The sequence below is a fragment of the Gallinula chloropus genome (assembly GCF_964237585.1).
Source record: "Gallinula chloropus genome assembly, chromosome: 2".
NCBI classification, from domain to species: domain Eukaryota; kingdom Metazoa; phylum Chordata; class Aves; order Gruiformes; family Rallidae; genus Gallinula; species Gallinula chloropus.
The window spans coordinates 91,215,286-91,230,780 of NC_140086.1; the positions used below are offsets into that span (position 1 = coordinate 91,215,286).

General features: G+C 43.5%; 1 protein-coding gene across 1 annotated transcript; it reads right to left on the reverse strand.

Moving 5' to 3' along the window:
* Positions 1 to 1,459: 1,459 nt before the first annotated feature.
* Positions 1,460 to 14,033, reverse strand: RPP40 (ribonuclease P/MRP subunit p40; the record flags this gene model as incomplete). Its single annotated transcript, XM_084280547.1, has 8 exons — positions 1,460 to 1,757; positions 2,942 to 3,076; positions 3,959 to 4,157; positions 8,143 to 8,268; positions 9,390 to 9,485; positions 10,856 to 10,924; positions 12,115 to 12,259; positions 13,905 to 14,033. The coding sequence occupies 8 exons, from the start codon at positions 14,031 to 14,033 to the stop codon at positions 1,559 to 1,561; spliced, it is 1,098 nt and encodes a 365-aa protein (XP_084136673.1). The 3' UTR covers positions 1,460 to 1,558.
* Positions 14,034 to 15,495: the final 1,462 nt, after the last annotated feature.

A 15,495-nucleotide genomic window follows, 5' to 3' on the forward strand; every position in this document is an offset into this window, starting at 1 on the left:
AAGTCAATGAAGGAAGAGTGCCACGAGAATGGGACCGAGACCTGGTGTTCCAAGAACTTTTTCCTCCTTCCCTTGGCAAATGAACATCTTTGATTCACAGACTATGAACATGGACCATGTCAGCTGTATCGGTCGAGAGCCCGAGATGCAGCATGCAACGATCCAATGGCGCATACTGACACCATGAGAGACTGTTACGACGAAAGAAGCCTCAAAATCATCATGGACTCAATGTTCATTCACTCAACAAACTCAGAGGAATGGTCCATGGACTAAGGGAATAATACCTGTGTGCACATGTGTGCGTATACATGTGTACATACATATATGTGTGTCTGAAACAAGAAATGGTTGGATCTGGTCATGACGTAGATGGTATGGAATAAGGGGTGGATAATGTCCTGGTTTTGGTCAGGATGGAGTTAATTTCATTTGTAGCAGCGGATGGAATGCTGTGTTTGAGAGTAAAATGGGAGTAGTGCTGATAACACCCTGATGTTTCTAGTTGCTGTCAGACAGTCAAGGACTTTCTCAGCTCTTCACGAGAAAGGAGGGGCGAAGACAGGACAGGTGACCCAACTGGCCAAAGAGAGTATTCCACGCCAGTTACGTCCTGCCCAGGATATCGGGGGCTGACGGGAGGAAGGCTGAGGGCGGCTCCGGGACGCACGGTTTTTGGGGGATGGTTGGGTTCTGGGACGGCTCTGGGTGGCACGGCCTGAGTTGTGGGTTTGGTGAGAAACTGCATTGTGTATCAACAGCTTCATATATTTTTGCTCTAAAGTCCTGCTTGCATTGTTATATTGTATCTTTCTGTTATCTTAGTAAACTATCCTTATTCCAACCCATGGGCCTCTTAATTTCTTGGTTTTGGGGTTATTTGCCCCTTCCTTTTCCCTTACCTTACCTTTCTCCCCCCCCCCTTCCCTTTTCCCTGCTCTTTTCCTTTAAGGAGCAGGCAGCTGCGTGGATCTCGGCTCTCAGCCGGGGTGAAACCACAACACCAAGTTCAATGGATGCTCATCCCATTGTCACATAACTCCTTCTCCTTTTTTTTTTCCTCCCCCCTACCAAATTAGAGAGAACATACCTCCTTTTTTTTTCCTTTTAAATTTGTCAGCATGTAGGCTGAAGTGTCTTAAACATGAATTTAAGGTTTTATAGATCCTTAATGTAAAGAAAAAACACTAAATCCCAAAATGAGCTTTCCTCCCAAATATTTTAGCTAGCAATCTGTAAAGCTAACTTTCAAGATCCAAAATTATTCCTGGATAAAAGGAAACCACCTACAGTCAATTCCTGAAAACTTAAAATGCTCAAAAGTGTATCTTTTTCTTAAAGCTAAAATGGTGAAGTCTCGCAGAAGATACTGTATGACAGTGAAGAATCCATTCTTTCCATCATAGGTCATCCTTTAAGGGCTGTAAATAAATGGAATAACATATACAGTCTCTTACTGGTTAATTTGTTATCTAATTACTTTTATAAAAAATATCTTAGTGGGTTTCTATACAGTAACATGGGATCGTTAGAAAACGTCTGCTGGGAAAACACAGCTTTATGGAGGACAATCATCATAAGTTCCTACAGCCATCTGAAGCCAGTAGTCCAGATTCCTAAAAATGACAAAGTTGTACAAGTTCTCTCCCCCCTTGTGGAAGCCGTGTTCGCTTTCTCTCCAGGAAACAGGGCTGTCCGCAAAGCCGTGCACAGTTAAGGTCAGCCAATACGCCAGTTTGGGTTCGTTAAAATAGCAACTGCAAGGAAGAAGAAAAGGTGATCAATATTTTTAATGCAATAGGCAGCATGTGCAAGTATAAAATATGAAGTAAAAAAAATAATCAGACACAGATATTATACTGACAATTTATAATTAGCAGTTAAAAACACCCCTGCTTTAGCACAGGAGACGTAAGGAAAAGAGGTAAGATTGACTCTTGATGATTCATGCCATACTTTTAGATGTCACAAACCTGCAAGTTACAGTAATCAGAGAAAGTTCTAGAGGTGTAAAGTAGCTGTTCCAAATTTCCTACAGCATGCATTGCCTTTTAGAAAACAGAACATTTACTGAGAATAGTTGCTATCAGGTCAAAAAGAAAAGACATAGGACTGGCCATGCTTGACACAAATACTTTTGCCACCAGAAAGGAAATGGATTACTAATCAAAGCCAGTCATTAAGTAAGAATAAAAGCCAAGGAAACTTCTGCTCCAACTCTAAGCCTAAGAAGGCTTTCTTCATGACATATGAAAATTGCTCAAAGAGCAATGACCATATTCCACAAAAAGCAACAGCAACACTGTCATTGTGACAATCATCAGCCACCAGGCACTTCAAGAACCGTCTCACACATGGAGCAAGGAGCTTCCAGAATTTGCTATCAGTAGCACTAATACACAACACAGGCAGAGACAACACTGACCTGTGATACTCTAATATGGTACTGAAGGAGAACTACAGCTACCCCATTCACATTGCACCACCTGACTCACAAAAAGCTCACTCTAACTTACTGTAATGCCGTAATAACCTGGAAGGACCTTCCAATATTCTTTTCAGTATCATAAAGGGATGTCCACTGTGTTTTCCATCAGTAGTTACAAATACTAAGTTAGATGTATTTGAGGGCATCCAATTTTCATAGACAGTGGGAATCTGAGAAATGTAGGAGCTTAATAGAGCTACTGTTTCTTAGTAATTAAGATGAAAAGTAAAGTCAGGGCAGGCATTTTCAAATCTGAAGTATCAAAAACTGTTTATTGCTTTTTTTATACCGATGCTAAGCTTCCAGCTCATTTCCTAATTAAAGTCTTAATTTTGCATATTTTGCTATTGACCTCCCACAGCACTACTGACAGAAGCATTTAGAAGTGGTTTTCAGTATTAAGAAGTGTTAAGCGTACAAGTGTTTTAGTAATGTACTCAAGTCAGCCCTTACCACAGCTGCTCCAATAACTGAATTATCTTCTCAGGAATTATAAAGCCTGTGATAGTGCAGAGAAAAGCCTTTTCCACCACTGTGTTGGGCTGAGGACAGCAGTATGTTGATAAGAAGCTAGATGATTTGTTGTCTCTGGGAAAAAAAAACACAAACCAAAATGAAACAACTGAAATAAATATACTTTAAATTGTCTACAGGAAGCCTTACCAAACAAAACTTGTACCAAACAAGTAACATCATCTAAATTAATACCAAAGCAACAAATGGCCAAGCAATTGATACCCAAGATGGCACAGTGCTGTGGGTTAACACCAGTAAGCAAGCACATACTACACAGCTGCTCACTCACTCTTCCCTAGCAGGGCAGGTGAGAGAATCAGAGGGGTAAGAGGGAGAACACACATGAATTGAGACAGTTTCATTGGTAAAGCAAAGAGTTGTGCACAAAAGCAAAGCAAACTAAGGAACTCATTTACTACTCCCAGGCAGATGTTTAGCCATCTCCATTTTCATCACATGTAACTCTGATTTAGCAGGACAAATACTGTAACTCCAAATGTTTCCCTTCCCTCAGCTTTTATTGCTGAGCACACCACTGTATGGCATGGCATACTCCACTGGTCAGTTGGGGTCAGCTGCCCTGGCTGTGTCCCCTCCCAGACTCTTGAGCACCCACTTGCTGGCAGGGCAGTACGAGCAGCAGAAAAGGCCTCAGCTCTATGTAAGCTCTGCTGAACGACAGCTGAAACACCCCCATCTTATCAACACTGTTTTGGTCACAAATCCAAAACACAGAACCACACCAGCTACTACAAAGAAAATTAACTATATCCCAGCCAATCCCAGTGCACATGGGTACCCCTAAAAACACAGATAAGTTACTCAAGGCTTACAGCAGAAACTTAAGTGCATAACACACTTCCCACTTAAAAAAAATTGTCTTTCTTAATTCTTACTCTTCCTTAAATAAAGCCACAACTTACAACATGTTTGAAGATCAAACAAAAAACTTACAAGCTAACTTGATTGAAGACAGCACCAAGCCACTCAAACAGCTCCTCTGTGCTGCAGGACTCCCCGGGCTTTCCTTGTAGTTCATTACTTTGTAACACTGGACACTGCAAGTCCCTCAATGTGCTGAATGTTATTTTTGGCTTCAGGGCCTTTACTTGGTTTTTTGAGAAGTATGACATCAATGTTGATCCCTCTGCACCTTAACAACACAACACCACAAAGAGCTGTTACAAAACTACTAAACAAAAGGAACCCTGAATACATGAAACCTCTGTGTATGTATACAAGAAAATGCAGCGTGTAAAACTGCTGACATGCTGTTATCTCTAGCACAAGCCATGGAATCTTTGGCTTCCTTATCTTCTCGGAAATAAAAATTAGTTCAAGATCCAGCAACTCAGTATAGCTGAGTAAACGTACTACTTAGCTAGCAAGTATAGTCCTGTCAGGAGAAAATTCAAGCCAAATTAACTAGGCAAGTAACCAAATGAACTCATTAGAAAGAAGAATTGAGCGTTCCTGAAAAGCAACATGTGAAAGGGCACACATGTTAGCTGCCACCCAAGACAAAGCAGTCTGCAAACACACTCACATGGTCAGCACACCCTTGCATACATGCACAAGGCCAGAGGACATTCTACCTTACCAGCACCCATGTGTACACTCCCTTTGTGCCCCTGCACGGGTACTCACTGCTGTAGAAGGGCAATGCTCGCCTTGTGCCATTACATCACCTCTAGCTCAGCATCTCCAGAAATTCCTGAGGCACTGCAGCTGGAGAGGGAGGATGCACATGGTAGATGCACACAAAGACAACGCATCTCGGAGATCACGTAAAGGGAAGTGAGCTCAAATGAAATGAAGCGGCTTTCCCTCCAAAACCACCGAGTGCCTAGAGGGATCCCAGCATCACTACTCCAGCAGGCGTCAGGAATAAAGGACACAACAGCTTTCTGCAAAGTAAATTCTCCTGGAACATGCCCTCACAACTGCAGAACGTTTCCTTTACCATTGTCCTAAAAGGCACTCCGTTTTCTATCCAGCACGTCAAGTTAGCGGATCTTGCGGTTCTCTCCAAGGACAAGAATGAGTAAGAATCCTTCGAAGAGGTCTTAGCACACCACTGAAGACCACATACTTGTTGTCCTTGGTGTGATGGCAAGCTTAAATTAACTTAAGATCCGTAAGATTTTTGAGAAAAATTAATGATTTAGAGAAAACTGAAAACTCACCTTCAGATAAGATCTATTTGGGAGGTGGTGTTATCCCAGAAAAATACCGTGATCAGTCATCAAGACAGGAGACCCTCCTACCCACCTGGCTAAGGCGCCTGCCATCCCACAACACCATTTTCTCTGGACAGCAGGAACGCCAGCAGGTGACTACTGGTTAGAGAACAGTCAGTGATGTCAAGAGGAACTCCAGGACAGCCTGAGGGGCAAGGATTGAAGAGAGAAGGAAGGGGGGAGTATAGGGAAAGCAAACTGAATCACAGATCTTGTAACAGTTGCTGTAACTTGTAACAGTTACATGTACCTCCGTGGACTTGTGGTAAAGGCTGTGTTTCTCCAACTCTAGTAAATGATCCAAAACAGCAGATAAAATTCTAAAAACCTAACCCAAACAAGAAATCCAACCTAACCTAAGCATTTTGCAAATTAGGAGATATTAACCAACTTACTTCTTAAAGCATTAAGATAACTGACATAGAATCAGTTCTCCTAAATTCAAAATTCCAGATAAAGTATCTTATTTTCATAAAGTAATCATGGGTCTCTAGGCAAGCAAGGAATAATACCTTATTCATGAGAAGTCAGAAGTCCAGGCTACTCTCAATGTGGTAGGAAAGGTGTGTACCAACAGAAGAAATTCAGGAACAGGAGAGTTCACTGCAGAATACAATATCCAAACCTGATGGACTACCTAAACTCCATCAGCCATACTCTCCTCATCAAGGATAATCACATGGCAAAGCAGAAAAGGAGGGGTAACTTGGTCCTTTCTAGTCATCCTTCTAAATAAGGCTGTCCAAGTACTGAAGAGCACAGTGACAAAGACAGGCAGCCACCGAACTGTTGGTAATAAAGCATTTTTAGAGAGATATATTTAAGTCTAAAGGATGCTAGGATGGATGATCTTGCTTCAGTCTCTACTTCCTATTGGTATTTGTTAGATAAACAGGTTTAAAGAATGCGTAATATTGCTCTAAAATTCTTAGTCAAATACATTAAATCCATACAGTTGAAAAGTCTGTTCCCTATGGGAGCCTCAGCTACAGTCCTAACTTCAAGGAATCTCAAAGACAACAGTCAAGACTCCAACAGAACAATTCCTCTAGCTGAAGCATAGCTTTCCATGTCAACAACAACAGGCACACTGTGGTGGGTTTTTTTGGAGGCCAGTGAACTTCAGCCAACAAACATTTAAAGTTGTCATAAAAATTACAGCAGAAGAGAAGAAAAGGTTGTTTTGCCTCTGTCATTAAAAGACATGAGACATTCCACATTCTCTTTTTCTGTTCCTCTTGGTGCCAGAACCACCAAGTGGGAAAAATGGATGTGAAAACAACAACAACAAAGTTTTGCTTTTGTAAAGTGACAGGGAAGTTTACAGTCTTGCAGCAGTGCTGGCTATAGCAAGAAACACCAGTTAACAGCAGGAAGGCTGAAAGCAGAATGTTCACAGAGGACATGGATTCTCTCTTTCTCCCTTCCAGCAAAATCTCCAGGATGCCTCATGTCTATTAATAAAAATCTATAAAAGTTTTATTTTGTCATTACTAAGGAACTAAGACTCTTTTGTGTGTTAAGCACAAGATTCCTGCACAGAAAGGCGTTCAGATTTAACTCTGTATTCAGGAAATGACTGAGCTGACCTGTTTTTTGGATGTAAGAAAATGAGGAAAAGAAATGCTATTCTTCCTGGCTGCTGCTACACTGGCAGCAACAAACAGAAGACACGTAGCAGCCCCAGAGGCATACTGCTCTCTGCCCAGAGTCAATAAATCCAAGCAAGCTTCAGCCTGAAGATCTGCCACCTTAGCTGGATTTATATCACCATTTATGGTAGCATCAGTCTTCACTGTGACTCCTTCCCGAAGACTACAAGGATGGGAATTGCAAGACTTCAAACAATTTCTGTATGACAAGCAAGGAAGCATCCTTGTCACAGGATTAGAACTTAAAAAGGATGAGGAGAAACATGAAGGACTGTAGGCAGCTTTAGTTACTCAGATCTTGGTCTCGAAGAGCAAGGCAAGAGTAACAATGCAAAGAGCAGATGGAAAAGCTTTCTTCTGGGACCTCTCTCATATCCCTTCTCCAGAGTGTAGAGGCTTCTTCATGACTCAAAGCAGAACCACACTAAAAGACACACAGCTATGATGGAGAAAATATTTTTATTTCAGCACAGACTCCTGCAGATTTTATCAGTTCTATGCAAGTGCCACATGTCCCTAGATACAGCCACTTCTGAGAAAATACAAACAGCTGAGGACTTTGGAGAATGACCCTCCGAGGAAGAACAACATTTACATCTCAGAAAAAAGATGAATGTAATCAGAAAAGTGGTTAACGAATTCCAGAAGAAAGGTGATTTGAGACAACACAATTTCTTACAAGAACCACCTCTCTCTTTACTCCAATCTCAAACAAATACTGGAAAATAAAATAATAAAATAGCAGGCTGCATCTGCCTCAGTGTACACAGCACACAACTCTGTACACATCCTATAATGATGAAATAAAGTTTCCCATCTCAAGTACTACACTAAATACGTAGTTTATACGTATTAATTTAAAAAAAAGAAGACTTTTAAGAAGTGTATTAATAATGGTTATGTATGCCAGAGATTTATAAAGAAGAGGCAGCACTATCAAACAGGCAAAGTTATGCCAAAAAGCCTGGGCAACAAGAGACAAGGGAACGAAGCAACTAATGAATCACTGCTGTGCTCCTGGACTGAAACGTTCTGCTGCGTGGGGAGTTAACACACACACAGCCTCCCCCTCACAAGCAAACCAACCAACCAAGCAAACAAAAAAATCCCACCCAAACACACTTCAACCTAACTTTTCCCTCCACTAAAAAAATGCATTTTGATAATCACTAGAAAAGAACAGCAGACTTAAAATATTTGGACTTCATGCCAGTTCCACTGTGGCTGTGCATTTAGCTCTTATTACCTGTACAGTACCAAGCCAGTAGGAAGTCAAATTCTAAAGGTTTCTTTTCTTTCAAGGCCCAATGCACTCTGTTATGTTTCTTGCTATCAGGGTGAAAGCCTGCATCAGTCAGGTCAACAGTTATAACTGCAAAAAGGCATAAAAGCAATAGTTACTCAAAAGAAAGGAATTTTAATACTGTATTTGTTAAGATCTGAAAGAACACAAAGAAACCAAAAAACACCCTACAGATGCTGTATATGTGAAAAGTATTTGATTATGGAAATAAACATTCACCTCCTGCTGTCCTTATTTTGACACAGTTTGGATATGCCTTCTTGTGACTGGAAGGACAGATTCCTTTTGCAATGGCAGCGACTGAAGCCCCAAAACAGGACCTTAAAAGTTGGTAATTAGGGAAGTTTCTAACCTCAAAAGATACAAGTTGGCAATGACACTTTTTCAACTATTTTCTTCCAGGTGGATTGCTCTCAGGCTAAAAGTTCTATTTATTTTGCAGGTGGTAATTTCTTCATATATTTTGTCTGACAAACAGAATAGTAAAAAAATGACACCCCATTTTGCCAAAATTCTTATTATAGGTAACAAGTTTCTCCTCTTAAAGCTTTTATGTAACTACCTATCAACTACTGCAGGTTCTAAAGCAGTTGGGATGGCATAGTGTTCGTGAGGTTTGTTTTCTTTAATTATTAATAAAGCTTGCACTCTCTGTGTGTTTCCCCTGGAGTAATTAAAAAATGACAGCCTTTTCCAAGTACTTGGTATATGGAGCCTACCACTTTAGATGTGTCAAACATAATACAGTCCTCCCATTCAAGAAAACAAGCAGTCTTCAGTGAGGCTCTTCACTTTTTTGGGTGGTGGGTTTGTTTAGTTTTTATAGTGTGCAAATATTAAGCTCTACTTTAACTAGTTTAGTATTTTCTGATGTAAATCAGAAGACAGAGATACTGCTTGAGTCCTACCTGTGTCACTCTAGTATAAACACAACAATGAAAAACCCAGGAATTAAAGATTTTATAGAATATCCAAAAGATCACATATTGCTTCCTTATAATTGCTTTATTATGTGCAAAAAAGTATTTTTTTTTCTCTAAGAAGTCCTTGTATCTGCATCTGGAAAAATCCTACCTAGGCAATAACCAATTTTAAGGGAAGGGATGTTTCAGCATTGCTGGTTTAACATCCTAACAATGTGTTTCACAGACAGATCTAAAATAAGCACTGTTAATATAAATAATACTTACTGTATCTCATTACTTTCTTGCCAGAATACTGAGAAGGGCGGCCTTGCAGTCCAAGTTCCTCATAAGTATCCTTATCCACTGATAGAATTAGTTTTCCTATAAGCAAAACAAACTTTAATGCAAAGAATCTTCTACTTTGCTGCCTTTGAAGACTTCTGAGACCTGTATACCTTATGTAGTGTCAGGTTTGGATCAATGGTATTACTAATATAATCCAAAGTCCTTTGTTCCAGTTGAATGGATTACCAAATTAACCCTTAGAAAAAGTTTTAACTCAATTACTTTTTTTTTTTTTTTAATCAAAGAAGTCTTATGAACTAGAAGGAGAAAAGTGTAATATAATTCCTGAGACAGTCACAGGTTTTTCACTGTACTACCTGACTTCACTGCCCCTCCTGTCTTTCCTCCACTGGTCCTCTAGCATTTGCTGTGGCACTGACTGAACACTACATTACACTAGGGCCTGACTTTGTAACCAACAGTCACCCACCCGCTGCGCAACTAAACGTAGAAGAGCAGTAGTGTGACTACTCGCTGTGCTTACTGGTGATGAGCAGATACGCACGGGAACAACTCCACTTCCGTGTTCATCAGCCGTATCTGGCAGCTGCCACTCGGTACAGAAATCTGCACAACAGACGCCTACCACAGCCTTTTGATTCTACTGTACAACAGTACAATACAGGATACAGACAAATAAGGCTGCTGCTGAAGATTTCACGCAGTGACATCACCAGGGACTGCGCTACCGCGCCTGCGTTAATTATGTGTAGCTTGTAATAGCTGTCCCATACAAACTCAATCACTGTCACGTATCCGTTTTGCTAGGACTGTGCTAACAGAGCACAGAAAAGAGCTCCTCATCTGAAGAACCTTATGCCCTGATGGGCACCTGTCAAATTAAAGCATCTTGGGCAAGAGGGCTGATTGACCAATTTATGGAAGTGAGATGACGTATCTGAAGTCCAAAATAGCTTCATTATCTCCCCTGCATGTAAAATACCACCTGGGATGGAACATTTTGTCATGAAACTGTGATGGAGTACATAATTCCCAAAGAATAAACACTGAATATCTAAAAAGTGCTCCTAAGCAGCACTGATTTTTATACATCTGTTTGTATAAATTCTGTCTTCAAGACCAGTAGGAAACAAGAAGTTGGAAAGCAATGTTTTCACAAAAATAATCCTCTGCGGCAACTGCAATTACAGTTGAAGCACTGACAGTCTGATACTAAACATAAGTGAAGCTCATCGTTTTAAAATTTCCTTTAGATGAAGCAAATAACTGAACAGCATGAGTGAAAACAATGTTGTATTTCTAATGAAGTTGGAGAGTGCAATAAGCATTAGATTTTCCAGTTTACATAGTTCCAAATAAAAAAAAACAAAAACAAAAACCAAACCCAACCAAACATCCCTAAGACCATAATCAATATGTATTACTAAGCCCAAATCAAAACATACCATTTGGCAGCAGAGCCACAGTATTATCTTGATCAATCTTCGTGTTATAGGTAAGTGCGTAGCATGAACCTTTAACAGGGAAGCAGAAAACCAGGAGATTAGATAGACAGTCCCCAAAGGCAGTCCCAACAATGTGAAAGATTCACCTCAAGATAATCAAGCGTGCCAAGTACCACTGGAACCACTCTAAACCCTTGTGTTTTCACCAACTTTCTTCCACCTTCTCAAGCAAAAGAGCATTTTGATACTATTTTACAAGCCTTGGACTGGTGCTATTTTAAAGGGCCTGCAACACAGCAACACACCCTGATATGGAAACATTTTCTTTCTACCTGTGACCTTCCCCACTCAGCAAATGGAAAACCCCATTATCTTCCCAGACACCTTTCTATTATTAGTTCACATGAAGAAAAGGTGGAGATGCTCACATTGTGTTTTGTAGCACTACCTGCCACAAACAATTCTGTTCTTAAAAATACCAGCCATACCAGCCAGATACTGTAAGCTCCATGCACAGATGTCATACTGCTTCCATAGAACTACTGGCATAAAGGCCACCAATGAGACTAAAGGGAAATATGAAAGGGTACCACATTTAGAAAGTAATGGATCTCATTCTTCCCCTGTCACCCACGTGTTCTCTTTTTTCCCCTCCCTGACAATCACCTGAAGAGTACAAGATTTACCATGAGCCAAATAAGCAGGGCCTGCTCGCTGAAAACAGCATACTCTGAGTATGCAGTAGTGAGTTTGCTGGGCAGAAGCTCCATCTTTATTAAACACCTTCTTTGCTTTCACGGTGTAAGGACGAGCTGCTACAGCTCCATTAGCAGAAAAACTCCCCAAACCCCCAGAAAAACAAGCACACCCCCCCCACACACCCAAAGAGTGCATTTTTTCCTCTTCTGCCTGCTGTGGAACAGCAGAGAAAGATGAGCTGATTCATGCAGGACTCTGCAGAGAGATGGGATGTAGAAGATAAACAGGTGTAAGAATAGTTTTCACAGCCGGCTTGCAGAATTAAGAAGGAATAGGCAGAAATGAAGAGGGAATAGTCACAGTAGTTTTGGATCCTTTGGGTGTAAACAAATCTTGATGCAACCAAAGCAGAAAAAAAAAGCAGATAAACTAATACCAACTTTTCTTTGTATTTCCCCCTTCTTTTAAAATAGCTTTGAGAATAAACAATAATGGATCTTATCATGTCATGAAAAATATACACTACTATTGTATCTGTCACGTTCTAATTACCCCCTTACCTCTCTTCACAAAAGCATCAATGAATTCATGAGCGACCAATTCGTGAACTGATAAATTCCTCACCAGGTAGTACTCTCCAACATCCTCAATAGTATTTTTCAGCACTTCAGGTAGTATGCCACATTCAGGGATCAAAAAAGACACCTATTAGGAACATATTTGTAATGTAAGTCATAGCATGAAACCTGTTCTGGGAGAAAACCACGAAATAAAAGAAGCAAAATTCTTCTTTTCAAAGAAATCAGTACATTGCAACAAAATGAGATGAGAAAAAATAATTTCAAGCTATTGCCTTCAGAACGTATAAATCTGCAAAAAGCCTCCAAATACAGCAATATGATAGCATTTGGGGGGGTTACATAAAGACATGATTTGACACAGCATGACTTAACTAGCAATCTTGTTTCACGTCATTATGAATTTAGCTGGAAATTGCACTGGAACATTTCCTTCAGCCCTTGATGTAGGAAGCAGTTGTAACTAAAAATGTAGGCTAAGCAGTTATGCAATCTCTGTGGAAATGCAAAGACCAAAGTAGAATTTAAACTAGTTTTTGAATCAATGTTTTCTCCTCTGTAGAGTATGTTGGAAGTCAAGAGAGCGAACAGGGCATGGGAACAAAACTTGAAGATGGGCTTAATGATTTTCGAAAAAGTCCACAACTTCCACAGCAGGTCTGTAAGTTAAGGTAGGAAGGAAACTGGTTTTCAAAAGGGACAAAGACCTAGCTTTTCTAACTAAACTCAGTCTTCTGGTCCAACTGCCTACCTTTAACTTCCCTTTTGTCTAAAACCTTTCCTGTAAATGCCTCATCGATCAAGAGAACTCTTAAGTCAGGGAGACAAGGACAAATGAGGTTACCACATGGGCAAGTACCGAACCTCCCAATAACCATGCACAAGCACCGCAAAGACTCACATGATGAAGCCCATTCCCTCTCCACCCCTCCAAAAAAAGGGGTGGTTTTGGGGAAACAAAGGAGCTCTCAGAGAACAGGTACGTGCCTCCCTTTGCACACAGTCAGAAGGGAAGTAACTGGATGGATCGGGCTCCCTGCCACACAAGCAGCACGCGCTCGAGCTAGCCGCTGAAAGAAGGACTGTGGCAAAGAGGACTGTGCCCGAGGCCTGTGGCAGGCAAAGGCAAGCAGGCATCAACCGGCCCTCACGACGTTAAGTTGCCTAAACCAACACAGCAGCTGCTGGTAGCCTGACCTGACGTGACACTGGGGCAGAAGGTGGGGCAAGGTGACACAGAGGGCTGTCAGGGTCCACCTGACGCCAGGCTCCAGCTGAAAGCTCCCCCGCTGCTGGGGACCCCCCTCAGGCCCGGGCAAGGGGCAACCTGCGTGGCGGCGCAGGCAGCGCTGACAATCACGGGCACCGCTTCCGACGCGCCCCCCTCTCCCGGCTCATCGCCAGAGATGCGCGCAGGGCACCCCGGACAAGCACGGAGGAACGTTCCGGAAGGAGGCGAGCGGCGGGGCGCCGGCACAGCCGCCCCGGCAAGGCAAGGCAAGGCAGCCCCCGCCCGCCCGTCAGGCGGCACCGCCGGGACGCTCCCGCCCGCCGCGAGGCGACGCTTCGCTCTTAGCGGCGGGGTGGGGGGGGGGCGGTGGGAACCTCCGGCCGGCCGCGCAGCGCCCCAGGCGGGCAGCCCGAGCCCCGCGTGGGCCACCGCGGAGACCCCTCCTCGCGCCCACCGACGGCGGCGCCCATGAAACGCCCCCCCCCTCTCCCCCCTCCCCATTCCCGCCCGCGGAGGCGGCCGGGCGGGCGGGCGCACTCACGCGGCAGTTGTAGGCGTGCTCCCGCACGTGCGCCGCGTGCCGCGAGCGCGCGTGCCGCGCGTGGCCCTTCTCGCAGACCAGCAGGTGCCGCGGCACCTCACGGAGCCGCCGCGGCGGCGGCACCGACATCCTCCGCCGGCTCCGCGCCGCGGGGAGCGCCGACAACGGGGGACCGGCACCCCTTCACACCCCCCCCCCCCCCCCGATCACGTCACCCGCAGCGCGAAAGGAACCGACTACACGAAACGGCCACAGAGAGGAGCTGGAGGGGGCGGGGACAAAGCTGTGCAATGAGGTCACTTCCGCTCCGGGAGCGCAGCCGCCTTCGCTGTAGCGCCTCCTGGGGCATGCGGCCCCGGCCCAGCGTGGGATTGGCGGTCGCGGATCGCCAGTGTCGCCGTTCTCCTCCCCAGGAGCTGCGGGGCCGCCGCCCCGGCGTGACCCGGCGGCGAGACCCGCTGGCGGGGCGGGGTGACGCCACACACACGACACGGCGCTGCACTCCCCCCCCCCTTTGGGAGAGAGAGGGGGGATGCTCCGAGGGCTGATGAGCGGGTAGCACAGAGTCGCTAGGTTAGGAAAGACCTTTGGGATCACGGAGTCCAACCGTTCCTGTCCTGTGCTAAACCGCATCCCTGAGCACCTCGTCTACCCGTCTTCTGAGTACATCCAGGGATGGTGGCTCGACCACCTCCCTGGGCAGCGGTCCTGGTTTCGGTCAGGATGGAGTTAACTTCATTTGTAGCAGCGGATGGAATGCTGTGTCTGGGTGTGAAAATGGAAGCAGTGCTGGTAACACCCTGATGTTTTTAGTTGTGGTCAAGCAGTCAAGGGCTTTTTCAGTTCTTCATATTTCTCTATTCATGAGAAAGGAGGGGACGAAGCCAGGACAGGTGACCCAAACTGGCCAAAGAGCATGTTCCATGCCAATTACGTCCTGCTCAGTATAAAGGGGGGCTGATGGGAGGAGGAGCAGGTGGTTCCAGGACACGTGGTCTTTGGGGGACGGTCGGGTTCTGGGACAGCTCTGGGTGGAACGGCCTGAGTTGTGGGTTCGGTGAGAAACCGCATTGTGTATCAACAGTTTCATATATTTCTTGCTCTAAAGTCCTGTTAGCATTGTATTATACATTATATTATTATACATTAAACATTATTATTATTATATCATTATATAATATAATAATATATAATATAATATAATATAATATTATATTATATTATATTATATTATTATAATTATATTATATTATATTATTATACATTATATTGTATCTTTCTGCTATTCTAGTAAACTACCTTTATCCCAACCCACGGGCATTCAGTTTCTTGGTTTTGGGTTGTTATTTGCCCCTTCCTTTTCCCATCACACACACACACACACACACACACACAGACACACAGACACAGACACACACACACGATCTCGGCTCTTAGCTGACAGCAGCCATGTCCCAATGACTGTTTCAGTGAAGAATTTTTTTCCTAAAAAGAAAAAAAGGCAGCGTGCTCTGGGGTGGCTAAGGGCACTTCCCCAACTTGAGTAGCCAGGCTCCCTGTACAGAGCATACAAGACACGGTAACATGTCAG